General features: G+C 40.5%; 1 protein-coding gene across 4 annotated transcripts in view; it reads left to right on the top strand.

The window, feature by feature from the left end:
• Positions 1-27485, top strand: part of DLGAP2 (DLG associated protein 2) — a 467774-nt gene that overhangs the window by 64832 nt on the left and 375457 nt on the right. For all 4 annotated transcript variants that reach the window (XR_010883823.1, XR_010883825.1, XR_010883824.1 and 1 more), the window contains exon 2: positions 21806-21860. Coding sequence is in view for 1 of the 4 variants with exons in the window: in XM_067294229.1 (XP_067150330.1) it covers positions 21806-21860 (55 nt within the window). In the remaining 3 variants the exon portion in view is untranslated. The remainder of the gene's footprint in view (positions 1-21805; positions 21861-27485) is intronic.

The following is a 27485-nucleotide window of genomic DNA, read 5'->3' as shown; positions in this document are numbered from 1 at the left end:
TTACTGATTCCATAAGCTAATCAGTTGCCAATCAATTATAATGTTCAGCTATCCAATATGGTATTTCTGTTTCTCAGCAAAAGGCTCCAAAATCTCAAAGACATAATAAACTATGTTTGGGGCAACTATGAGGTGTGCTAGCACCTGTAGTGTGATGCAGTGAATGAAAAACTTACAAAATGTATAGATATTAATGACAGCATCACAGCTATATAGCTACCAAATGGTAGTGAACATGGATAAATGTTTACTTTTTGCATTATGTTCTCTACATTAAATTTTTCAGCTGAAATGCTCATACATGTTGGTTTTGAAGTTGTAACCTAAACATATATGTGGCAAATGTTACTAGATTCACTTATTTAAAAAAATATTAATTTAGAAATAGATTTACTAGTAAAAACATCTGGTTGTAATCCAGCAAAGCACTAAAGCACATACTTAAAAAGTTAAGCATGTGATTAAATGTGGACAGACTGCTGAATCAGGATATAGTCAGTGACTTGTGAATGGATATTAATCACAACTAAATATTAAACTCAAATGAGCACATCTGTGCTCCAATAAAGCATCATTGTGCTGAGTCAAAGAGCAAACACAGCAGAACCCTGGAATATTTATCCTAGTGTTTTGTGGCTCAATTAATACAATTTTGTTATGTTTCCTCCAGGTGTATATTGATTTCTGTAACTGTTACTGTGTTGACATTGCTGTGCAAATACCTTAAACAAAGGCTTATTCCTTTGTTTCCCCCCAATACTAGTTGTTAAATCTATAACCATGTTCAGACTTTCAATATCTCTTGTTTTTAAGCATCTGATTTCATGCAAAGAATGCCAAGTGTCTGTTTCCCATTTCACATTGTTCTTTGTTATTAAGGATGAGAAGTGCACAATACATTTCAGTCAGAATTCCAGCACCGGGAAGTGGACCAGCATTCAAGCTATTTTCTTTATGATCAGGAATGGACTATATCATATCCATGAACTTGAAGAGGTTACATCAAGAATTATTTTTTTATATATAAGTGAATAGGAGGGATTTCTTCAGATGTTTTTTCATTAGTAACACAATTCAGAAAAAAAAAATATTTTCTTATATGATCATATACATAATCTTGCTATTTCCTCCTAGACTCGTTATCTTAGATATGAATAAATGGACAGGAAATAGCAGGTTACCTATGAAAGACAGGAGATGTTTACTTACCTGTCACATAATTCAGTATGGTATTGAAAAGAACATCCTTTCCTGGAGCTGAGTCAAAGGGAAATATCTATGGGTATTAAAATAGTAATTTTTATTTGAAAACCTTAATTTTATTTAACACCTATTTTTTAAAATTTGCAATGATATGAATTTCTACATAATGTCACGTAACAGTAATGTCTTTGCTCTGTCTTCTAGCTCAAAATGTCTCCTTTTGGTGTTGTAATGAGATAGTTCAACAAAATGAATTGCCACTACTGCCATGAAATAGTATAAAATAGTCATAGGAAAATGAAAAAGAGTAAAATAAATTTCAAAATTCTGCAGTGATGTTTTGAAACCCCCAACGTTTCATAGCATTTGATTGCATACTGATTTCTGTGCTATCTTTATTGATTGCAGCAAACCCCCAACTTTTCATATTGTATACTCTGGGCATTGCAGATTCAGTTACCACCTGACTTTTTGTGTTTGAATAATAAATACCAATCTAAGGCAGGGGTCTGAAATCCAGTGAGATCTTATACTATTTCTTCCCTTAAGAGTCAGAAGAGTCCAGTTGTGTACTCGCTATTAACTCCAAGTAGGAAATATTCTGCAAAATTTTATTCCATTATGATCTGGGGATATGACAAGCATTTTTCAATGATAGTCACTCATTCAGGAACCACACCCAACATTTCAGTCGCACACTATGGTTTTCTTAAATGTCTTTCAGAATGTTTGGGTAAATAAATGAAACTTTGGAAGGTTGGCTGGTATCAAAATAACATTTTTGATAGCTTTCTTAATAGCATTTGGCTGGAGTAAGCAGTAAAATGGTGAATGACAGAGCCTTGTAGTATTTTTTCGGAACAGCGCTATTGGAACAGGCTCAAGCAATTTCATTGCTAATTCTAGATTCTGGTTTGAAGAGGCAGAGTTCAGTTCCTGGAAAAATGAAATTGCTGGTGTATACCAGTGATGAGGTAACATCATTGCTGAAGTGTCTGAAGATTGGATGACCCATGAGAATAATTAAAATGCTGAAACAGGAGAATATGCCAATGGAGACAGCTTATCTACTAGTCAGGTTGCTCATTCTTTAATATTTTCAGTGGACTAGATTTGTCAAGCAGACTGGTTGTATAGTTCAGCATTGCGTCTTAACCTTTTGTTCTCAGGAAGTGACATTTTCTTGAAAGCAACATGAAAGGAAGAATTAAAATAAACAGACTGAAAACAACCAATTTTCAACTGGATAGCCAAGACAGCAAGAAAAAAAACAACTCTCAAAAACTACATTTATTTCAGCTTATAGTTAGGAAAGCACATATGTAAAAGCGCTGTCATTATATGTATACAGTTACCAACAAAAAAATGCTCTCCTACTGTTTCACAAGTACTTATTTCTCTGATGGCGAAGGAAAGCTACAAAAGCATCACAAAAAAAAAAAAGAAAAAGGCCAATAAAAAAATGCTTTAAAAAAAGTACTTAAATGAGTATTAGCGTACAGGCTGGTGTGGCGGATGAATGGCACGGACTCAGGAGGGTTTGCGTCCTGAGACATTTATTGTTTATTTCTGAGCATATTTAAAAAGCTGCTTCAGCGGTTTCACAGACACACTTTGCTAGGCCAATCACCATGCAGATTATGTCACAGGTAGCCAATCATTGCACCGATCACGCACGCAGCGGTCATGCCTTGTACCTTGCTACTTGTTTGGAAAGGCTGTCTTGCCCTTAACCTTGGTTCCCGCTGGCTTCTGCTAGTTTATCTGTGCTTTCTCAGGATGTATCATTCCCACCTGCACCGGTGTCCTTGGGTACGTTTGTCTGAGGCTCCTGTTGCTTGCTACTTGCAACTTTCCACCAGTTTAACCCTGTCATGACCCTCCACAGGCTGGAACTTGTTCTTTTTATCAAGTCCTCTAACCACTAAATTGTAGAGCTCTTTGTGGGCTGCCTAACGTTAAGCTAATTGTGCAAAATGGAGAATCTTTGTCAGAAATGATGAATCTCATCTCATAATAACTCTTAGACAAATAAACATAGCAGCCTTTTAAAAGATAATAGGATATTATCTGTATTTGGCAGAGGTTTGACTTGCAGCTGGATCTCCAATATTCTAGATAAGTTGTGCCACCTTAACCTTTTCCTTAAGAGGTGAGACAGCACCATCGCCTCCAGTACTCAGTTTAAGACTGTCCCAGTACAGGTTAGGTCTTTGGTGACAGCTAACTTTGGTAACACACTGGTAGATTCCCTTGCTCCCTTTGGGCCCCTTCCACAATGCTGGAGGAGCATAACCTGTAGAAAACTAGGCACTGGTAAGGTTAGGGGGGACCTTTTGGCAGGTTTTGGATCTATGCTTTTTTTTACCTTTGTAGGCCTCAAAATCCTTTCTGTGAATATATCTTTGGGTCGCCAAGTGGTATGTAGACCCCAAGCTGTCTGTAGATCTGAATAGCCTATGGAACCTGCATAGTTTTAACAGTGTGGTATCATCAGCTCCCAGATTAAAACTGCCCTGCTGCTCTTCCTATTTTGTGTTCTCAAGAACTGACTGCACAAATTATGCAGTCTCCTTCCTCAAAAGTCCTTGCCAGAAGCAAATCTCTTCAACTGGAATAGAAAAATGATACCCTGCCTACTGAGACCTATCCTTAATTTACGCCACCTTCAGCAAAATCTCCCCAAATGACTGGGGCTTGCAATATATAATATTGTTCAATGTTGAATGAAACATGGGTAATAAAGACAAATTTTTGGTTTAAAAGAGAAAGCGGTTATTTCCATAAGAATGCCTGCTTGTTGGGGAAGAAGGTGTGGGTAGTCAATTCGTGTTCTGAAATCTATAATCCTCTGTGCTATCAAACATTGCTCAGGGCATGAACAAGGCTCAGGCATCTCTGTCTGTTTGTTCTCTTTGCATGAAAGATTTGTGTAACCTAAATCTGTGAAATAAGTATTCCCAAAAATAACCCTTCCTTCTTCTCTGTTTTTCTGCCATCACTTGCAGTTGTCCATCAGGAGTGAAATGTCCCAGTTCTGTTCTGCATATGCATGTATTCTGTAGTGTACTGCTACCTCAGATAGTGTTTGGGCCAAAAGATGATCAAATGGACTTGACTTTCAGAGAAGGACACTTTAGAAGAAGCAGTCTTTGGAAACAGTATGGCTGTTTTCCAGTTTTCAGGCTTTCACCTGGCCAGAGGAAATAGCTAGATACAAATGCAGACATCTGATTCATCTCTGCAATTGCCCCACTGAAGATAGAGAATACTACTTATGTTTAGATACTGTTTTATATTCTCAACTTCCCCGAAGTGACAAAAGTTTAAAAGCTACCTTTGAAATATAATATTGGATAATTTTAATAGGTATACTCTGGTCCTAATACAGTGAGGATTTCACTTGCACCCACTTACATAGGTGACTTCTATTTCTTAGCTATTAATATTAATGAGCTTGAATTACTGAATAGCTTCTAAAATCAACCATATATCAAAGTTAAACTACTAATGAATTGTAAAGTAGTAGAGGACTTCTTTGCTAGTTCAAGTTATCACCACTTCTGATACATGAATTATTCTTTGATTCACAGTGAGAAAGGTCTGTGCTATCAGGACCATAAATGCAAATAAAGTTAGGATGTTGATATTTTTTGTGATAACATCTATACTTAAAATATCCTCTCTTGCATTACTTATAACTTTTGAATTTCCCTTGTACATATGTGACTCCTACACAGTAAAATAAAGCAGGCCATTGGGATAGTTTTGTTGTCAAGTCCTAGTACAAAACCATAAAGTTTAATTTTTAATGAGGATTAGTTTGTTTCTAACAATGCAGGGAAGGACTGTTACTCTATTCTACATGTTTAATTCTATGCTTCTTCAGTGCAAATACAGGTATCAAAATCTTGAAGATTCCAGTTCCATGTAAGCAGAAATAACACTCAAGATTCACTGCCAAAATTTTGTGTATATTATTATTATCTTAATAAGAGATGCACTTGAATCACATAATTTATTAAAGTTGTGAATTAAAAAGACTTCATGTGGCAAGCCACAATATAAACATATTCCACTGCATTCTCCCCCCAGAAACCTGGGGGCGGGCAAGGCATGGCTGGTTTTGTTCAGCAGTATGTGGGTGAGATGGAAGTAAGGAGAATATATCATCATTTCTCTAATAAAACCTTTGAGGGGTTAACTAGTGCCCAGTGAGTCAGCAACCGCACAGTGTCCATCAGCACCGTGAGGGCCAGCCCTCTCGGCGATCGCCAGGCACTTCCACGTCCACAGCGCTTGTTGGGGAGTGCTCGCAGGGGAGACCTTTCCTTAGTCGGAAAGATTTTTTTCCTCTGTGTATTTCTGTTGCAGGCTGATGCAGGCTCAGCCGTGTCTCTCTGATGGGGATTCAACTCTGAGCCCTGTGAAAAGAGCAGTTTAGCATTTAGGATTCACTGTGGCCCCTGATGAGGACTTAGACTTCTGTTCAGGAGAAATAGTTTACGAGACAAGAGCCCTCTGTTGCAGGGAATCCAGCATCTGTATCTGCAGCGTGTCTGCCAGCAGTCTGTCAGCTGACATCAGTAAGTGAAGAGTGCTTTGAAGTGGCCAGGACCTATCTGTTAAAGGATTTAAAATTCTCTAGGCTGAAAATATTTATCATGATTTGCTGTAGCCTTACTCCATACTAACTTTTATCAGCACAAACCATGTTGTCATTTCAGTGGGGAGCCTTATGGCACCACAATAACAAGTATAATACCAGCGCGGCCTTTTCCCTGGAGGACCGCTCTCTCACATACAAATGTATCATTTGTCTATACCACTGTAGTACCTTAATCTCCAACTAGGAGACCTCGTAGTCTAGGCATTGTAAGGTACATATATACTTTGTATATAGTATATAAATACAGGGGAAAAAAGAACTATTACTATCATTTTTTGTATTTTAGAGAACTAAAATGTAGATGTTTGTTCTAGTCAAATAAATATAGATAGCAAGCTTGAGAATTTTTTCTGATTTGCTCAAAACACAGTCAGATGCTTAAAGGTAGATAAATCATAGTAACTCAGGAAAGATTTATTTTTATAAACAATGTCTTGCCCCAAATCATTCTGCGTAGCTCACTCTTAAATTTGTTATCAATTGTAGCCATGGGGTGACTACTTTATAACTTCTGAGGGAATAGCTCTAACTGATTCCTAAAGTTGCTATGCTTCTGTCAGGTTTTTGGATTTTGTTTTTTGCATGTGGATGTAAATGCATTCATTATTCAAATCTAAGATTCATTAGTAGAAACAGAAATTACATATGTTTGTTATAAATAAATTTTAGAGGGGAAGGAAGAACTGTTGAGTTATAATGTTGTATCTTAGTGGGATATTTGAGTGCAATAGTGTATTGTGTGCTATATTAGAATTGCAGAATAATTTAGGTTGGAAGAGACTTTTTTAGAGCGCATCTAGTCCAACTCCCTAGTCAGCGCAGGGCTAATTTCTAAGTTAGAGCAGGTTGCTCAGGTCTTTACACAGATGAGTTTTGAAAATTTCCAGGGATGGAGATTTCACAGCCTCTCTGGGATATTTTTCCTGATGTCCAGTCAGAATTTCCTTTGCTACAGTTTGCAAGTGTTGCCTCTTGTCCCTTCACTGTGCAACCTATGAGAAGAGTCTGGCTCTATCTTCCCTATAACCCTTTTAGATTTGGAAGTGGACTTAGATTCCTCCTTAGCCTTCTCTCCTCTCTCTCAGGACTCCTCCTGGTTGCCACCACCTTTCAAAGATGACAGAGCAAGGACTCACAGTAACACCAGCCAGCTCTATCAGCACCCTTGAATGCATCCCACCCAGCCCAGTGCAGATAAGCATCTCAAGGGTGTAGCCCAGAGGCTGGGTGAATCTCAGCAATTGCTCTGTGACATCCAGGATCAGGTCTCTGGGCAAGCAGCAAACTCCTGAGACAGTTGATCTGGTCAGCAGATTAGTGTCACTGTCCCCCACAGCAGGGAATAATCAAACATTATTACCCATTACTTTCTTTTCTTGACCTGTTCATCAGGCTCAGTCACCTTCCAAGCTCTGGAAATCACTAGCTACCAGCCTCCACCTTTGTGAGTGTCCCAGTCCGCCCCCATCCTAGGATAGTCTCCAGTCATCCCTCCTTCTGTGCAATATGACGCTTGGACTTCTGCCCCTGCAGAGACTCCATGGAAATTTGTGACCAACCTTTGCAATATTAGTGGCTTACTACAGGTATTTCTGATCCATGATCCACATGAGCCACACCAGAGAGTAAGCTATCTTGCGTCTAGGTATGGCCATTAGGAAGGAGATGCTACTGCTGCTGATGCTGGTAACAGATGGAAAAAAAAATTGTGATATCTGGTTTATACCGAAACCTGTTTCTCATTTACTTTGCATATGTTTTTAGGTAGCTGGATGTGGTTCAAAGTCTCTTTGTCTTCTCTATGTCTTCCCTGTGTTTCTGCACCTGATTGGAAATGAAATTGAGTTTGTTTAGTTTGGTTGCTTTATATGTAGTACAATGATTGTACATGTCTGATAAGTGGGTTAGAAATATTGCTTTGAAGGAAAGTTGAAAGTACAGCTGGGTTTGTCCTGAAATTTATTCTCCTCTTCTTTTTCATTTCAAAAAAGGAATTACAGAATCAACGGAAAGTCTTGGTCTCTTCCTCCCAGCAGTGTTACTCTATCCTTTTGAGGGCATCATCATCTCTTAGAATCAGAGATGTTTTAGGAGGTCATGGACTTCGGCATTGCTTGTTCCAGATTTTTGAAGGTCTAGATTTGATCAACAGTGCAATTATTTCAACATCAAACTGATGCGTTCCCAAAGGACCTGTATTTATCATGCTATGTTTAGTCTGAGGCGTTTTAAATAATTTGTGGATTGTCTCATAAGTGCAGCCAATTATAATTGGACCTGGAGGTCACAGATGTATGGATCACTATAGCAAGGTCTTGTCATGCCAGTAAGGGCTGCACTCTTCTGAAAAGTGAAAGATAAAAAGGTGGCTGCTTTTTTGGAAGGTTATTGTTCTCGGAGAGTCTAAATACTGAAGAGGAAGTCAGAAGGAAATAGGGTTTGTGGCTGTTGACCATTATTTTCTTACACTATTAAATAGGGAAAAGACTGTCTTAAGACATTATTTTGGATCACTTCAGAACAGGATATGTTGCAAACTTTCAGAATACATGATTTTTTTTTGTCTATTCACTCTGCATATTATGTTTCTATAAAAGCTATGTGGAGGGAGTATACTTTACGTGATGATAACTTCTAAAAGATTTCATGTTTATAAGTGATTGTTAATCATGGGACAATTCTAATTCATCTTACTGCTGACATGAACCTGAAATCTGTCATAGTGATGATCATGTTTCCTTTCCTGGGTCATCAAAAAGTGAGGTAACTTTCAAACTTGTCTTTGAGCTTAACTTGTCATGGTGATTTTGATGGCTGCATGGTAACAGAAATAACAAAGCTTATGTTAGTGTATGGAGCTTAGCTATGCTATCTGAGATCCTTTAAAAATATTCTTCTAGGGTTGCTTTCCCTTATTTGATTTTCAGTCAGATATAGAAAATGGATTATGTATTCAGTGGGTTCCTCATTACCTAAATCCTCTGTCACTTTTAGTTGAAAGCCCTTTGCTAAAGAAACATTACTTCTGTTGTTGGTATCAGTACTTCCTTTAATCATGGCAATGGGCTTAGAAAATTTTCATTTTTGTTGAGACATAAAACAATCTGAAAGAATACATGTATGTAGATTGTAATATTTTTGGAATATATCTGAGATTTATCTTCTTTAACCCATTTTCTTTTACTGAATAAGAAAAGGAGACAATATGCATATTTAAATATGATATGATAAATATGTTGAATGATATGAACATATTTGATATGCTACTATGCATATGATTTGTCCTTTTTTCAGTAAAACTTGTCTTTTCAACAAAATCTCCATGTTTTATTTATGTTCTTGATACTTAATTGGGAATGGTGGAATAAGGTAGAGGATGATAAGAGAAAAAAATACTTGTATTAAAAAAAAACAAAACAGATGAATCATTAGCAAGTTCTATTTTGACATTAAATTGCTATGAAAGTTCACCAGTGTGTTCTTGAAAGTGGATTTTGGACAACAGCAGCCTAGTAAAATCTTGAAGAGACATAATTGGACAAGCCTGGGACATCTCACCAGAATACAATGAAATGAACTGACAAGGCAGGCCTCATCCGGGAGGCGCTGCAGGTGGGAGGCGTTTGGGGGCAGCCTGCCGCTCCGGCAGCGTGGAGCTCCTCAGGAGCCACGCTGATGGTCGCTTCCTGGGGTGGGCAGGGAAACTGGCAGCTAGCAGCGAAGGATTGAAAGCTCTTGCAAAATCTCTACTATTTTCAGCAACACCAGATACACTAAAAATTGGAGTCTAAATATTTTCTACATGAGTAATGAGAGCTGGAGTTAGCTGTGCCATTATGAATGGAGTCAATGTTGCTCAGGCACGGGATATGCATAGGTTGGGGTGAGCCCTGGGAGGGCAGAGCAGCAGCAGACTCTGCTGCTCTCTTCCTCAAGAGCCAGCTGTTTTAAAGCCTGATTTTATCAGTAACTGCTGCTGATCCCAGTGAGTGTTGTATCAATAACACCTTCAAGTAATACTCAGAAAAAAACCACTGGCAATCTCAGGTTGCTTTTGGGTACCTTAGGAACTGAAATGATACCAAATGTTTGTTGATATGACCCCTTAAAAAGCATAGCAAAATATAATTATGCTTGTGACAGTGGAATGAAGGTCAGATTTAGCTTCTTGTAAGTTGAACCCAATGCATGTTGTTAGGAAGCTGAAATGCAATAGCTTGATGCAATGTTTCAGCACCTGTTTAGAAGAACTTGTCTGCTCTGAAAGAAGAAATATGGTCATGCTATAATGGCAAACCACCTTTGATTTATAATAGTTCATATTATGCAACAGCTTGAGAACAGGAAAGCTTGATTCCTTCTCATTCCCCTTCTGAGAGCAGATACCTTTCTGGCATGTTAGATAGCTGGCTTCCTGAATCCCAAATCCTGAATATTTCCTTTTTGCTTAAACAACAAGCAGGGGCTAGGTTCCAAAGTAGGACCTTCTCCTTTTAAGAGGGTCAGTGGGAGCAGAAACGTCTAGCATCCTCAAGTATGGAATCGAAAAGTGAAGAAAACTTAATAATAAAAAGGAAACCAAAATAGAATATGCTCCTGTAATGACAAGAGGCAGCAAGAGACATTCAGAGAAGTGAGATTGCAGCAGAGAGAGTTAGTGCTTAGTTTCAAATGTTTTTAAGATCTAGCTGTTTGCAAACATTATCTCAAAACATCTCTATAGCAGTTGATGAAGAAATCTTCCCTAAAACAAAAGCCCTGAGATGAAAATAAGGAAAAGCAAATAAAGTGATGTAATGAAATATGATCCTTAGATTGAAAGCAATTAAAATTTCTTCCACTAGATTTGCGAGGATGGTAGGAAGGCAGCAATGCTTAATACATAGCAGTGGAGATAGCAGTGTCTAGGATGTGCCTACCTTTTTAAAAGAAGCGATGCAACATTTGAAGGACAAAAGGATAGGAACTGTCTTACCGGATCAACCCAAACATCTAAACTATTCTTCCCAGTAATGTACTGCTCCAGCAGAAGATGCAAGGGACACTTTAGGGGATAACTGTGCCCTAGGACTGTTTCCTTGGTTTCTTTGATTATGAAATCATCACTGCATGAGTAAGGCTCAGTTCTGAAATATGTTTGCTCTATAACTTTAAATCTATAAACTCACATGTCTTTGTCCACTGTAACTTTGATACATATTCTTCTGACCATTACCATATTCCTAGAATCAAAATGTGTCACATGCTAAGTGTAATAATTTGCTGTGGAAAGAAGGTCAAGAGAGAAGAAGGGTTATCTCAGAGGCAGTGCTTGGAAGTGCCTCTTCATGAGCACATGGGGACATGAGCACATGAGGACATGAGCACAAGGGCCATCCATGTACATGGCCTGCAAGGTTCGCATGGCCATAAGGCTGTATCCTGACTTTGCAGCCTTTGGAATTACTGGGTTGCTAAGATGTATAAAGCAGAGACAAATATCCACATCTCCCTTTGGGACCTAAAAATCACATTGAGGTGTTTTCTTCTGGCAAGTTATAATACACAGTAAAAATTCTTCACATCGACTTCTGCCTTGAATTTTATCTATACAAGCACTCTGACTTATTTGGGGTGTTCTGTAATTTTGGACCTGTGAAACATTCATTTTCAGTTGACTTACTTCTCAGCAACGGTTTGTGATTTAGTAAACATAAATTTAAACAGACAAGAGAAAATAGTATCCAGCTCCCTCTTCTGTGGCTATATTACCAGTACAATTACATCTAGAGTAGTAAGCAGGCAGAATGTCTTTATCATTCAGTACCATAGGGAGGTCTGAACACATTCATGCAGCAGATTCTTTTAAGATATCAATTTCACAGAGGCATTTTTCCATAGTAGAATTATTTTGCTTCACATGCTTCAGGTTCTCTGTGTGTGGTTTTTTTTTTTTTTTAGTTGTGTTAGGGGTTAACTTTCCAAACTTAAAACGATTTTGTAGGAATTAATTCTACTTCCTATTAAAACATTCTAAGTATTTCATGCTGAACACTCAAAAAGCCTCAAATGTTTTGTTATATTATGAAATCAAGGAAATTTCCCAAACATAGATATAAAAATATGAACTTTAGTAAACTGTAAACTACTCTGTGCTGCTCTGAGAAGCTTTCTGCATATCTATGTAACATAAATACAGATACAAATTTGAACATTAATTATGATAGTTATTTACACGTGCCCCTAAGCGTAGCAAGTTGTAAAGAAAACAGTCATAAGTAGATCCTGATCAATATTCACTGACATCAGTTAGAATTTTTCACTTCATTTGAGGAATCTTTCAATCGACACTATGATCTAAGATTTGCTCCTGATACGTTTGAAAGCATAGCTCTATACTGTAGACCAGAGCTAATTTGGGTACTGCTAGGGAAGCACCTTGACATTAAGGACATGCTACCTGCTGTAGTATTTATTCTATTTCTGCATCTATGAAAGACCATTTTTAATTTAGTATTGCAATTGCTTAGCTCCCAGCTGGGAGCTTATGAAATAATTGAAGGTTAAATCTTCAGCTTAATATAATTGATACCTGTTTCTCTTTTGTTAAGGAAAAAGACGTATGCTCTAAATATTCCATTCTCTATGTTTTTGTTGTTGTTGTTGTTGTTTTTTTATGTGGAGTCCTACAGCTGCTGTCAGGTTTTGATTTCTATAGCTCCAATCACTTCAGGTCTGATCTGGATGAAGATTCTCACTCAAATTGTCTGTCTAGGCAGAGTTGCACACCACGAAAAAAAATCCAGGGTTTGTCTGTAAAATTAAAGAAAAATCTCTGAAAAGTAAGGCATTTTAAGTACTAAGATGTGGATTACAGCATGCAAATGAAGAAAGGGAGCAGGGGAAAGGAGACACATGTAGAGGGAAAGGTGACAATTTTGCTGAGGAATTCTCGTGTCATGTTCTCCCTAGGGAGGAGAGAAATAGAATGGGGAGAAAGTGGGAGGAGAGCAATGTGAAGAGGCTCTTGGATACCATGGAGATGGATACAGTGTAAAAATCTGTATACTGTAGATAAGCAAGTGGGAGGCTGGTATCAAACTCCTACCAGCCAGAAACTGGCTTTGTACGGGGTAACCATGTTACAGGGGTGGTGAGAAGGAAGCATTGTTTTAGCCTCTTCCATGCTGTTTCCATACTTGCCACTTAAAAGAGAGGAAGGAAGGGACAAGTAAATGTTTTTCAAGCTTGTGACCTTTGGTATGACTATTCTCTTATCTATATCGAGTACACCAGAAATGAAAAATTACATGCTAGAGCTTTTTCCCATTGAAATTGTCTTGCTCTCCCAGACCTGCTTTTTCTGTCTCTTCTCTTAATTTCAATCTTAATTTGATTAACTGGGCACTCATAATAAATTCATAATGCTTCTCCATGGTTTATGAATGTGGGGAAGAAAATGTGACAGATCCGGTAGGAACTAAATGTTACTTTGTGTCTGAGTAAGACAGGGTGTTTTTGAAATTCAGTCTTTGTGTAATGCTGCTTTGAAAGACTGTCTCTGCCCATTTTAGGATTTCTTTGTTCTCTGTTTTTAATTTTTATGCTTTCAATACCTGTAGGACTATGCTGTTATTTATATCCATGGTCATGAGGAAGATGCTGTAGTTCCTAAGTATTTTGTTGTACTCCTAAAAATCATTGGATTTTTTAGTTTTAAACTTCAAGAAACACTACAGAATGGTGATTGTAGTTTTCAGAAAATTGTTATTCATGCTATTGATTCTTCTTAAAATACAAACTTCTTGTTGTCTACAAATCAGTGTAAGGCAAGCTGATACTTTGGTACAAGTGCTATTCTGTTGCCTTAAATAGTCTTACTTGAAGCAAATAGGCAAGTTCTGAGACTACTTCAAGTGAAAAGGGTTTCTACTTAAGGAAACAATTTACTTACTGAAAAGTCTTGTGCATACCAAAACAGATGAGGAGCGACAGTACTTAGCTGGCATAGCTGAGCATGCAGAAATTCAGAAATAATAGATTTATACTTGTCTGCTCCAGCTTTGTCTGCTTCCTTGTGAGTGTATTCTGTGCACTGTGGAGCAGCTGGCTGATGGGGAATTCAGTATGTGATCCTGGAGTTAAAGATTGTATTATAATGCAAACACACAAGACATCAGTACTGAAGTTGCACAGACAATAATGACTGTAACACTGCATACTTAAGCTTGCTGTCTAAACAACATTTTTTTAATAGAGCTTCCTTAAATAACTTTTTTTTTTACATTCAGCTGAAACAACATTCCCTTACCCTGCACTGACAACAGGATTTGAGTGCTGCTTATGTAGTTGTGCAGCTCAGAGAAATGGGCCTGTACTTTGGCACTGAATACAGTAACTTAAGGATGGTAGGAGCTGTTTAAATGGGGTTGCAACAGAATAAACTAAAGACGTGTGCACATCTTGGAAGTAGACAGGGGTAATCCTAACACAGTTTTCTTTCTTACCTCATTTCAAGGGTGGCAATGGGTGATGTGTGAGGATTTCGTGTCATGTCTAGGGAAAAAAGCATTGGTCTGGCAGCTTCCAGAAATCCTGACAGTTATAAACCTACACCTCCCAGAGACAAAAGTGTGTGTGTGTGTGTGTGTGTGCACGCATGTGCGCATGCATGTGCACGTATATGAAAGAGTGAGGTATTAGAAAGTTAAGAAAATAAACTACTAAGTCAGTCAGACAAGTTTACATGAGGTATAGTAACATGATAAAGCCCCAAATGTGACCATATATTGTACTTGCAACTGAGGCGATAACTGATAATCTGTTGTGGGGATCTGCCTAAGATGTCTCCCTTGGACCCAACTCGATTACCTAACCTCCACTCAAACGCAGTTTGTTTTCCCCTTTATTGTCAAGCTTAACTTTAGGATTAAATGGGCATTAGCAAATTACAGAATCACAGAATCACAGAATCGCTGAGGTTGGAAGGGACCTCTGGAGATCATCTAGTCCAACCCCCCTGCTCAAGCAGGGTCACCTAGAGCACGTTGCACAGGATTGCATCCAGGCGGGTTTTGAGTATCTCCAGAGAAGGAGACTCCACCACCTCTCTGGGCAACCTGTTCCACTGCGCTGTCACCCTCACAGTGAAGAAGTTTTTCCTCATGTTCAGATGGAACTTCCTGTGTTTCAGTTTGTGCCCGTTGCCTCGCGTCCTGTCGCTCGGCACCACTGAAAAGAGTCTGGTCCCATCCTCTCGACACCCTCCCTTCAGATACTTGTACACGTTGATAAGGTCTCCTCTCAGCCTTCTCTTCTCCAAGCTAAACAGGCCCAGCTCTCTCAGCCTTTCCTCATAAGAGAGATGCTCCAGTCCCCTCATCATCTTTGTAGCCCTACGCTGGACTTGCTCCAGTAGTGCCACATCCCTCTTGTACTGGGGAGCCCAGAACTGGACACAGTACTCCAGATGTGGCCTCCCCAGGGCTGAGTAGAGGAGGAGAATCACCTCCCTCCACCTGCTGGCAACACTCTTCCTGATGCACCGCAGGATGCCATTGGCCTTCTTGGCCTCAAGGGCACATTGCTGCCTCATGCTTAACTTGGTGTCCACCAGCACTCCCAGGTCCTTCTCCGCAGAGCTGCTTTCCAGCAGGTCAGCCCCCAACCTGTACTGGTGCATGGGGTTATTCCTCCCTAGGTGCAGGACCCTGCACTTGCCTTTGTTGAACTTCATGAGGTTCCTCTCCGCCCACCTCTCCAGCCTGTCCAGGTCTCTTTGAATGGCAGCACAGCCCTCTGGTGTATCGGCCACTCCTCCCAGGTTTGTATCATCAGCAAACTTGCTGAGGGTGCACTCTGTGCCTTCATCCAGGTCATTGATGAAGAAGTTGAACAAGACTGGACCCAGTCCTGACCCCTGGGGGACACCGCTAGCTACAGGCCTCCGACTAGACTCTGTGCCACTGATCACAACTCTCTGAGCTCTGCCATTCAGCCAGTTCTCAATCCACCTCACTGTCGACTCGGATATCTAACCCACACTTCCTGAGCTTGTCTATGAGGATGTTCTAGGAGACAGTGTCGAAAGCCTTGCTGAAGTCAAGGTAGACAACATCCACTGCTCTCCCCTCATCTACCCAGACAGTCATTCCATCAGAGAAGGCTATCAGATTGGTTAGGCATGATTTCCCCTTGATGAAGCCATGCTGACTACTCCTGATCACCTTCTTGTCCTCCACATGCTTGGAGATGGCCTCCAGCATGAGCTGCTCCATCACCTTTCCAGGGATGCAGGTGAGGCTGACTGGCCTGGAGTTCCCTGGGTCCTCCTTCTTGCCCTTTTGGAAGACTGGGGTGACATTGGCTTTCTTCCAGTCTTCAGGCACCTCTCCTGTTCTCCAGGACCTTTCAAAGATGATGGAGAGTGGCTTAGCAATGACATCCGCCAGCTCCCTCAGCACTCGTGGGTGCATCCCATCGGGGCCCATGAATTTGTGGGTGTCAAGTTTGCTTAAATGATCTCTAACCCACTCCTCCTCAACCAAGGGAAAGTCTTCCTTTCTCCAGACTCTCTCTCTTGCCTCCAGGGTCTGGGGTTCCTGAGGGCTGGCCTGAGCAGTAAAGACTGAAGCAAAGAAGGCATTCAGTAACTCTGCCTTCTCTGCATCCTTCGTCACCAGGGCACCCACCCCATTCAGCAAAGGGCCCACATTTTCCCTAGTCTTCCTCTTGCTACTGATGTATTTGAAGAAGCCCTTCTTGTTGTCCTTGACATCTCTAGCCAGATTTAATTCCAAACGCGCCTTAGCCTTCCTCGTTGCATCCCTGCATACTCTGACAAAGTTCCTATATTCCTCCCAAGTGACCTGTCCCCCTTTCCACTTTCTGTAGACTTCCTTCTTCTGGTTGAGTTTTGCCAGGAGCTCCTTGCTCATCCATGCAGGTCTCCTGCCTCCTTTGCTTGACTTCCTACTCATAGGGATGCACCACTCTTGAGCCTGGAGGAGGTGATGTTTGAATATTAACCAGCTCTCTTGAACACCCCTTCCTTCTAGGGCCCTAACCCATGGGATTCCTCCAAGTAGGTCCCTGAAGAGGCCAAAGTTTGCTCTCCTGAAGTCCAGGGTTGCCATCCTACTTGGTGCCCTGCCTCCTCCTCACAGGTTCCTGAACTCCACGATCTCATGGTCACTGCAGCCAAGGCTGCCCCCAACCTTCACATCTTCCACTAGTCCTTCTTTGTTTGTTAGTACGAGGTCCAGCAGCACACCTCTCCTTGTTGGCTCCTCCACCACCTGTGTCAAGAAGTTGTCACCAATGCTCTGCAGGAACCTCCAGGACTGTTTGTGCCTAGCTGTGTTGTCTTTCCAGCAGATATCAGGGTGGTTGAAGTCCCCCATGAGAACCAGGGCCTGGGATCGTGAGGCTACTTCCAGCTGTCTGTAGAAGGCCTCATCGACTTCCTCTTCCTGATCACGTGGCCTGTAGTAAACACCCGCAACAGTGTCACCCATGCTAGCCTATCCTTTGATCCTTACCCATAAGCTCTCGACTAGCTCTTCATCCACCCCTAGGCAGAGCTCAATACATTCCAGTTGCTCTCTCACGTAAAGAGCAACTCCACCATCTCCCTTTCCTGGCCTGTCTTTCCTGAAAAGCACACAGCCATCCATGACAGCACTCCAGTCATGCGAGCTATCCCACCATGTCTCTGTAATGGCAATGAGATCATGGCCCTGTGACCGCACACAGATCTCTAGTTCTTCCTGTTTGTTCCCCATGCTGCATGCATTGGTGTACAGGCATTTCAGAGAGCTGATCGAGCATGCAGGTTTCCCAGGAGGGGTAAAAGAGGGTCCTCCATAGCCACATCCCATGAGCACTTCCCTGACTGCATTTACCTGTTGGAGGCGTCCTGACTTGAGCTGTCTTTTGCCAACTACCCTGGCACTATAACTCTCCCCTTTCCCCATCTTTCCTAGTTTAAAGCCCTCCTTACCAGGTTGGCCAACCTGTTGGCAAAGACCCGCGTGCCCCGCCTCATGAGGTGGATCCCATCCCTTGCCATCAGTTGTCGATCTTCAAACAGCGTCCCATGGTCGTAGAAACCAAAACCCTGTTGCCAACACCAGCGGCGCAGCCAGTCGTTAACCTGGAAAGTCCATCTCCTCCTCCTCTCATCCATCCCCCTCACTGGCAGGATTGAGGAGAAGATGACCTGGGCTCCCAGACCCTTGACCACCATCCCCAGAGCTCTGAAATCCTGCTTGATGGTCTGCAGTTTGCCCTTGGTGTCATTGGCGCCCACATGGAAGAGCAGCAGTGGGTAATAGTCCGAAGAATGGACGAGCCTAGGCAGTCTTTGCATGACATCTCTCACACGAGCCCCCGGCAGGCCACAAACCTCTCTAGACAAGAGGTCAGGTCAGCAGATAGATGCCTTCGTCCCCTGCAGCAGGGAGTCCCCCACAACAATCACCCACCGCTTTTTCCGGGCGTTACGGCAGGGCACAGGGTCTGTTGTCCCAGGTACTTCCCTTGCAGCCATGCCCATCTCCTCCTCATCCTGGAGGGCACTAAACCTGTTCTTCAGCTTCAGGTCTTCAGGAGGAGTAGGAGCCTTTCTCCTCCCACGAGCAGTGACCAGTTTCCAGTCTTCTTCTATGATGTTATGATGTACCGTTTCACACGGCACAGAGCCCTCTGGCAACTCCACTGCTGCGGGGGGTTGGGACTCCCGAAGCTGCACAGTCTCCTGTTTAAAAGCTTGTATTTAAATGTTTTGCTTTCAGTAGAGTTTAGAGAAATTGGAGGAAACTGTTTTTGTCCGTCCTAGTTCTCCCCACTGCCTTTTATCCAGGACAGCTTTCTGACCACTTATCGACTCTAGTGGATGCAGTGGAAGTCAGAGCGCATCTTTGCAATGGCACTGCCTCTGCATGTGTGCATTCAGGAGGAAGGATGGTGCAGCAAGTTTCTTAAGCCTTTAATTTGTTGTGCTCGGGGGCTTACAAGCTGAGGTATTGGCAGCATCCAGAGTCCCCCATTGGGGTTACTGGAGTGTGTATTGGAAATGTCCCGCAGGGAGAGCACCCATGGTGCTGCCGCAGGGGCAATGCGTGTCTGACTCTTAGACTTCTCATCATGTTTACCTTGGCCAAACAGGAATAGCATTCCCTGTGATAAATAAGCATGTCCCTAGGCCCTAAAGTATTTTCCTTCCTGAACTTCAAAAATTTAATACAAACAGTGGAGCCTTGGATATTCTTAGCACTTAGAAGCCCAGCATTTCCAGACAGTGGTTATGCTGGGCTCCTGTTTGGTAGAAACTAAGAGGGTTTTTGTTATACTTCTGCAGACTCTAAAGGGTGTACAATCCTGAAGGGTGAATTTAAAGAGGCCATCTGAGAGCACATTTTTTAATTGGCTTTTTCTCTGAAATAGCAAAGGAAAGTCTATCTAACTTTGAGCTACAGTTATAAAGATGCTGACAGCATTGCGGAGGATGTTAACTGTAGATTTCAGAATGAGATTAAAATAAGACTTTGTGTCCTTCAAGTACAGGTCACTGCTGGCAAGAGGAGAAATGGGGGCAGGAGCTGGGGGAGAAATAGGGGATGGGAGAAGGGGAAAACACATGCTGCTGCTGAAGCTGCGGGCTGGTGTTTCTGCTGATGAGGGGAGAGGAAGGAAGGGGAGGGAAAGGCCAGAGCTTCAGCTGCAGCAAGGAGGGCTGTCCTCTTTGACTGTTTAGGCAATATTCACTACTTGAGCTCCTGCTGCCAGTCTCCTCAGAAGCAAGGGCTTTGGGCTGGGTGGATGTGTCCCAAAGCTGTCTGATCCTTTTTATAATGACAGGCAGCACCAGAGCCGGTCCTCTGCACCGAAACAGGTGACTTCAATGCCTACCTTTGTGAAGAAGGGTGAGCTCCCGGCTCTAAGGACGTGCTAAGAGCTGGAAGCGGCGGTGGGAAACTTCTGCATTTCTTACTGGCTGTCCTTGGCATCTCAGCGTGGTGGATGCGGTGAACCACAAGTTGAGGATCATATCTTTCCCTGTGTGTTTGAGTTTCCTACCAATTGGGGGAGGGGGGGTTGTCAGCTACTGGAACTGGGTGTCTGGAAAGTGAAATGCTGTCTTTTGGAATTTGACCCTCAGTGATTTATAGTAAGCTAAATCTAACAGCCCTAAGGAACAATATCTACTGTCCTATTTTTATGAGAGACGGTCTGCAACATATATGGACCATGAGGATAGTCAGTAATGCTGCTGAAGAGAGGACTTGTGATTCCTCCCTCCTCCTCTTAAACCATGTGCTTTAGCTATCCCTTTGCTTTCTTTTACTGCACTGAATGGACAAAATGACTAATAAAAAGTATTGTAGGCAATACTCTCGTGAGACACCTGCTGTTTTTACATATACAATGACAATGTTTCTAAGCTCATCAAAAGAAAGTCATATTAAATCAAACAGCTGTTAGTATTCATCTTGAAACATCAGAGATGATCCCAACATTTCTTGGCACAGGTTATTTTGTGCACTGAGTCATCCGTCAAAATCTTGTCTTTTGATGACCCCCCCCATATTCTTTCATCTTTAAAGAAAGTTCAAGAAAGAAAACTGGCCTAACAGACTCCAACACCTCTTTAGGAGAACCTTTTGCAAGGGAAAATTCTAGCAAATAGCACCATTTCATTTATAATTCAGATACCTTAAAGAAATTTGTAATGCACTTATAATAAAAATGACAGTTAGTACTAATGTTTGCAGTAGCTGGGAGGAGTATTATACTGTTGGGCATTTTTTAGGTAGGGGACATTCTGAATTCTGAAGGTATAAACTAAAACATATCCCCTCTTTCTAGATACATTACTGAATTTGCACGGTTAGTTAGATATATAATAAGTCCTGATTTTTAAGAACAGGAACTTAAGCTGTTATTGGTGAGAGTTGTGGGCAGTCTCTCAGACCTAAAGTCCAGCATCCAAGAAGTGGGGCTGCTGAAGGTGGCCGCCTTGTGTGACCTTGCTGATTTGCCCAAGGTCATACATACAAAACACCTGATGTACACCTAAAATTCAGGTTTCCTGGCAGGTCCCTGGGGTTTTTCTTTGTATTATTCAGATCTCTTAAGACTTGATGCTTGTAATTGCACTCCAGTTGTGTTTATTTAGAGAAGAATGAAGCTCTGCCAGTGTCTGCTTTTCTAACTGGTTCATAGAAAAATATCAGTCAAATGATTTTTGCAGTGCAAGTTGTTAGATGATCTGCACTGTATATTAAAGAGGAATAAAATGCATAAACTAACAACGATCAGTTTTCCTGCCTATAAAAATGTTATAGGCAAGCTTTAAAATAAACATATGGGAGACTTACTGGCCTTCCTACTTACTCGGTTTGCCCATCAGTAGATGATAACAGCATGGGTAAGGATAAGTGAATGAATACAGTTGCAGTGTTCTGGCTCAATATGTTAATTCACAGCTGAGCTGCTGTAATGGTCTGTGTGTGTGCTGTTAAACCAATCACAACTACAAGAGAAAAGTTCAGAAAAAGAAGCTAAGCTTATGAAATTTACTTCAAAACTGGGGAGAGCTAAATGCAAGGCCAGGAATAGCAGCTTCATTGACTGGTAGTATATTATCTTGCTTTAAGCTCAGCACATTTAATTATGTGCTTATGTTCTTTTGCTCCACTTTTTAATATTGTTCTCCATGGGGGAAGGTAAGACGAGCTTTGCAGGCAGTTAGGAAGAAGCTATTCTCATAAGAATCTTCTCTGGGTGCAGTTCCTAATGAGTGGGGTTAAAATTTGCATTGTATAATAGTTGATTCTTATCCAAAATGAGAACACCAAGCTTGATGAGATGCATACTGCAACAAACATCAGCTCTTCTTCATGTAATGTTAAAAATGTATGTATGTTAATGTCTATTTCTTTTTTGCAATAGGTTCTGCCTGGCATACTGCAGAAGCATTGCTGTATTCTTCCTGACAGGAATACAGGTAAACTTTTTTCTTAATAAGTTAATATAGCTTGTTTGTAATATGGAGAAATACAAACATGAAACTGAATAGAATAGAATAGAGAAGTCTTGTTTGTTATTTATAGTCACTGGAGTTCTCTTCTAGGAAGTGAAAACTTGGATACTTAATTTGTTTAAATGATCTGCTTTCATGTGAAATTTTGTCTTCTGTAAAATTTCAGGAGTTACTGTTTTTGTAGAGACTGCAATCAGTTCTTGCTTATAAAGGTGTTTGTATGAACCCTCTGAACAGTCTGTGGTGTTAGTTATAAAGGTATATTTTTGGCAAGGAGAGAGATTTAAAACTGGAGTCTCTTTGCAGTCTGGTCTTCTTGATTCACAAGGGTTCTAAGCAGTAAGTCTTACATGTAACTGACTGCAGATAAATATTTGCTTTATGCTTATTTCCCAGAGAGTAAAGGAGTAGAATCTAACACACTTTGAGAGAGTATCATTAATGATGCCTTGCTATTGTGCAGGAGACTTAAAGCAGTAAGTTTGTGTTCTGAGGAAGTCAATTGAAGAGAACAATAACATGAGAAAGAAGTGATGATTTAAATTCAAATTACTTTATTACAGGAGAAACAATTTCTTTTACAACAAGTTTTAAAATCCTTTTTAGAATTCTATGAATTTGATTAAACTGATTGCATATGGAATTGTGAGTATGATTTAGCAGACTAATTTCAGAGTAGAAGGAATAATATAGCTTATTTTTGGTATCTGTTTAACGGTATCTGTTTAATAAGATATATATGAATCATTGTGTCTCTTAAGATTTCATTCCCACTCCCCCCAAGTAGCTACAAATTAAAACAAACCAGTTTGTTCCTTGGCTTGTTATTACTAGAATTTCAGGTACAATTTGCACTGGGCATAATTGCATAGGGAACACGACCACTGTGTTGAACTGTTGTGTGACTTGTGGTTACCTGCAACTGCTCAAAGAAAAGTTGAAATCTCATTTCCATTTTCATCTGTGAAGATGAGAGGAGTACATTATAGTAAGACAGATAATAATATGCTTCTTCTAGCAAGACTTTGAAAGTTTGTAATTACTGAACAGATTGTAGACAGACTTTGGCCTTTATATGCTTTTCAAATTTTCCTGAAAGCTCTACTTAAGAAGCACTGTATAATGACTACAGCCAAATCTGTGCCTGAGGATCTGTAATCTATAATCTTTGTCTGATCATCTTTTTTTGTTGTTGTTTAGTTTTATCTGTAATGTAAGAATTTGATCCAGGTTCTGTCAACGGCAAAGCTCCTCTTGACTTGTATGTGAGTGTATCAACTAGATCTCAAAGCCAGTGTTATCTGAAGTGATTGCCTGGAGCTGGGCGGTTAGAATCAGACCCTTTATCTAAACAGAGTGAAATATGTCTTTATAATCAATATTAAAGAAGATGCTTATCTAAAATACCAACCACCTACCAAATCCCAGTCACCTTCAAAAGTGCCTACATTTGGATCTAAGGGGAGGAAGGAGCTTGTTAGTGTAAGATTTGGTTTGGAAAATTTTAACGTAAGCATTTTAAAGAGGAATCCTATCAGTTTTTGGTATGTAAAAAATGCTGTACAATTCAAGCATGCTTAACCATGAAAATAACTATAACTTCTATTACTTCTATGTGACTGCCAGGAAAACTATTTTTTATGCGTACCTATTATGTAGCTCAGAATTGCCAGCAGGTGGCAAACTAAATAATGCAGGTGTTCCATTTTCCCCGTTTATAGTGTATAAATACTTGGTGGAAAGGAGAAGAATAAAAGGTCAGACAGAATGTGGGGGATTTTTCTGTTCCTTTCTAGATGAAAAAATGACTGAATTTCTAGCAGGTTACAGATGCAGTTGCTGGACCCCAATACAAAAGAAGTTCAACAAAGCTGAAGAGATGAACTGTGTTTTGGCTTAGTTGCAAGCCCTCGCGCCAGAGTTTTGGGTGTGTAGACTTTGTCAGTCTGTCCTCCATGAGGGGAGCTGTGCCCTGCAGGAGCTCTCTTACAAAAAGAGCTGTGACTTTCACACACCACAGTGGGAGTTACAATTTGTAGCCCTGAAAGGAAGGGTGCAATTTGCTTCCCCCACTATTCACCCTTTTGTGTGGAGCCTAGAGTGGTGAATTAAGGCTGTACATCCATTCTTTGCTCCTTCCTATCCCCATCTCCTACATGTTTGTGCTTTAATGGAGATAGCAGCTGTTTGGAGCTACTTCACAGTGCTGGATTTACATTGCTGGGAGGCTACGTTTGACTGATTGAGTATAGTAGATATAGGTGAACCATTTTCTGGTATGATTATATCTGAATCCACTAGTCTACACTATGAAAAAGAGATTAACTAAATACATGTAAACTTGGAACCAGCTATTTACATGCAAACATATAGATCATAAATGATCTTGTCCAGCCCTATTCTCATGAAGGAGCCCAGAAAAGTGGCCTAATTGCATGCTTCAAATCTGTGTTTGTGTTCAGCCGCTGATACTTGAAGGAATTTAGGATTCTGCAGACTTAAGTGTTGTTCCTACTAAAAAGGAGAGAGCAAGAAAGGGAGATGGACTGGGGAGAGGGGAAATGGGCGGAGAAGAATGAAGGAAGAAGCAAGAAATTAGACCTCCAAAACCATTAGGGAAGAACACAGATGCTGTGGGGTCTAGGATGGGTGAAAGGAAGAAACACAGTAGTAATTTCTCCACTTGTTTATATCTACACAGTAGTTCAGGAGTGTCCAGCCTTGGGGTCTGGAGCTGCTGGTTCAAGTGTGCCCCCACAGCCAGCCCCTGCCACGCTCCCGGCGCAGGAAGCTGCAGCCCAGAGACATGAGTCCTTGGGAGCGACGGGGCCAGTGCTGCCAGGCCAGCCCTTCCTCGAGCTGCGTTTCAGACCTAGCTTCGTGGTGATTCTTGGGGAATATCTGTAATTAGTCCTTGAATTAGTGTAGCCCTGGATTGCCCCTAACCTAGAAGACTGCACATCCTAATCACTCTTCCTACGCTATGTAAGAGCTTGAAGTGGCAACATTTATGCTCTCAATCTTGACTTCTTATATTTACAAATCAAAATACAGAATTATACATGGAAAGAAAGGTTTGTATAATCACTGATCATGTTCCCCATGTGAAGGTATGTTAAAACTTCTGCTATGAACTCTTATTTTCAGTGTTTATAACCTGGCTATAAAAGCATTTCCTACAGAGCTCAGTTTTTCGAAAGAGAAACAAATTTACTCAGCTGTTAGGTAGCAATGGAGTTTCTGAAGGAGATATTCTGTAGTTGCACCAGACTTGATGTTTCAAAGGTGAAAGCATGATTCATGTTTTCAAACATGTAAAGAATTTATAAAATCCCATTCTCTAATTAAAAACACTGAATGCTGCAAGTTGGTTGCTTTCATTAAGTTTTTCTTATTAGATACCGATGTTTCATTTCTTGAGTTTTATTTATTTGTGGTTTCTCCTTAATCATAAATATATTTTCATTATTAAATTAGAAGTGCATATAGCATTGACTTGTATAATATATGTTCACTATCATGTTATGCTTGTATCCAGAACCTGCATTTGTCACATACACCACACCTCAAGACAAAAGGTCCTAGATCAGAAACCTTATTTTGTAGTTCTCTTTTATATTCCACAACCACAGTTTAAGAGCTGTGTTGATGTTCCTTTTTGGTTTCTGCCCATCTCCCATAAGTTAACCAGCCGGCAACAGCTGGGGTGAATTAGCAGTTATAAAGTTAACGGGAAGAAAAACAGTTACATGCTCTGTACAGGTGTTACTACTAACAGGATTGTAAAGGGAAACGGTGCAAAGGTACTAATGACCTGGTGGGGAGCAGCTTGCTCATTTCCTTGAATTATATCCCTCTCTCTCAAGCTCCAGCTGGGAGTAATAACCCACTCCTTTTGAGGGACACCCCACACCCTCTGAGCGCACATGCAGGCTGTGCAGCCAGCTCTAATTCCTTTTATAAATATTTCCCAACAACAATCCATCCCTTACCTGCAGGAACTCTTCAGCTAAGTCAGAAGCTGCCTTCCTCCCCCCCCCCTTTTTCCACTCCAAGATGACTTTTATAAAGCATAGCCACATACTAATGCTGTTCTTCTCCGCCCTTTGCAAGGTTTGCAGTTACGATAATGGTTTAGTGAGATCTTTACACAGTTTGAGCAGTGCACTTTGTTTCTACCCTGGAAGTGAAGATAGCATATCCAGATATGCTTGTTAGCCTTTTAATACAACATATTTTGGCATTCGTTTTAATATATATATATGTGTGCGTGTGTGTACACATATATATACACACACACACACTTGAGGGGTAGGAATGCAGCTTTGAAACAAAGTCAGTTTAGAAAAGAAAAAATCAGTCAGAAAAGTCAGGTAGTGTTCCTTAATATGTATGTTATGTTTTTTTGTTTGTTTGTTTTTTGTTTTTCCCAGCTTTGGTTTAAATGGTTAGAGCTCTTCAGGTGGTATATGTGAGTTGCTCTAGCTGTAGAAAAACAGAGAAAATATATATGCGAAAGCATATGTTTTTGTGTGTGCTATGTTTAAGAAGACTTAGAGGAGATAAGTGAATTCTGTGCAGTTTGAGTCTTGTTTACACCAGAGCTCCCTGTATCCTGATCTGGCAGAGTAAACGATCCTCAAAGAAAATACAAATATATTTAGTGTAGTATAAAATGAGTTATCAATGGGAATCATTATCAGAATATGCTCTATGGAATTTTTACTATTGCTCCAATTGTTAAATGGACATTCTTACACTGCAGAGGTACTGATATCTGCATGCTTTGTTTGTCATTTTTGCATTCTTGATGCATAATTATTAGTTTCATGTGATGCAAGAAAATCAGACAAACAGCTTCTGTGCCATCCTTTTCCATCATATTCATGAGTTTAATATGTTTTGGATTGCTAAATTTGGGCTCATTCTTTCCATTGCAGATCCCCCAAAAAGGAAAGAATCAATAGTCACTAAGTGCTTATTGGGTTGATTTATTCTCTGATTTTTAAGCTTGGATTTCTTCTCTGATGGTGAAGTAGAACATAGGTTCAATACAGTGTACCTATATGAACCTGGCTGATTTGATTCTAATAATATCTCTGCTAAAGTTTAAACAGTACTCTTGTAAAAAATGGATTTATTCTGTCTTGTGTTTTTTCTTCATCATCCACTTTCAGGTCAGCTCTTTTGTGCTGATATTGAACTTACACAAGACATTCAATCCCTTGTTAAAATCATTTTTTTGTCCACTGTATTGGCTAAAATTACATTGGTTACACTTTGTTTCCATGTTCTGTTCTCAACAAAGAATGGATAATATCTATTTGAAAAGGTGGTAATTGCTTTAGGTACAAAATCGGGAGTTTAATAATAACCAGTCTTGCCCAGGACAGTAATGTTTTACCCTTCTCTTGTTTGCTTTTATTCCTGTTGCTGAAGAACAAATATTGGATAGGAGAAAAATCTAAGATGATATTAAAAAGAATTCCTCCATGAAGCTTTACTAAATTGGGTAAAGAAGCTAAAATTGTCTCTCCCCCCACCCCTCGCCCCACACACACTGTATCTACAATTGGCTTGCTTTATTAC

This window comes from Apteryx mantelli, chromosome 3 (genome assembly GCF_036417845.1).
Source record: "Apteryx mantelli isolate bAptMan1 chromosome 3, bAptMan1.hap1, whole genome shotgun sequence".
NCBI classification, from domain to species: domain Eukaryota; kingdom Metazoa; phylum Chordata; class Aves; order Apterygiformes; family Apterygidae; genus Apteryx; species Apteryx mantelli.
This window is presented reverse-complemented; position numbering and strand designations above follow the sequence as displayed.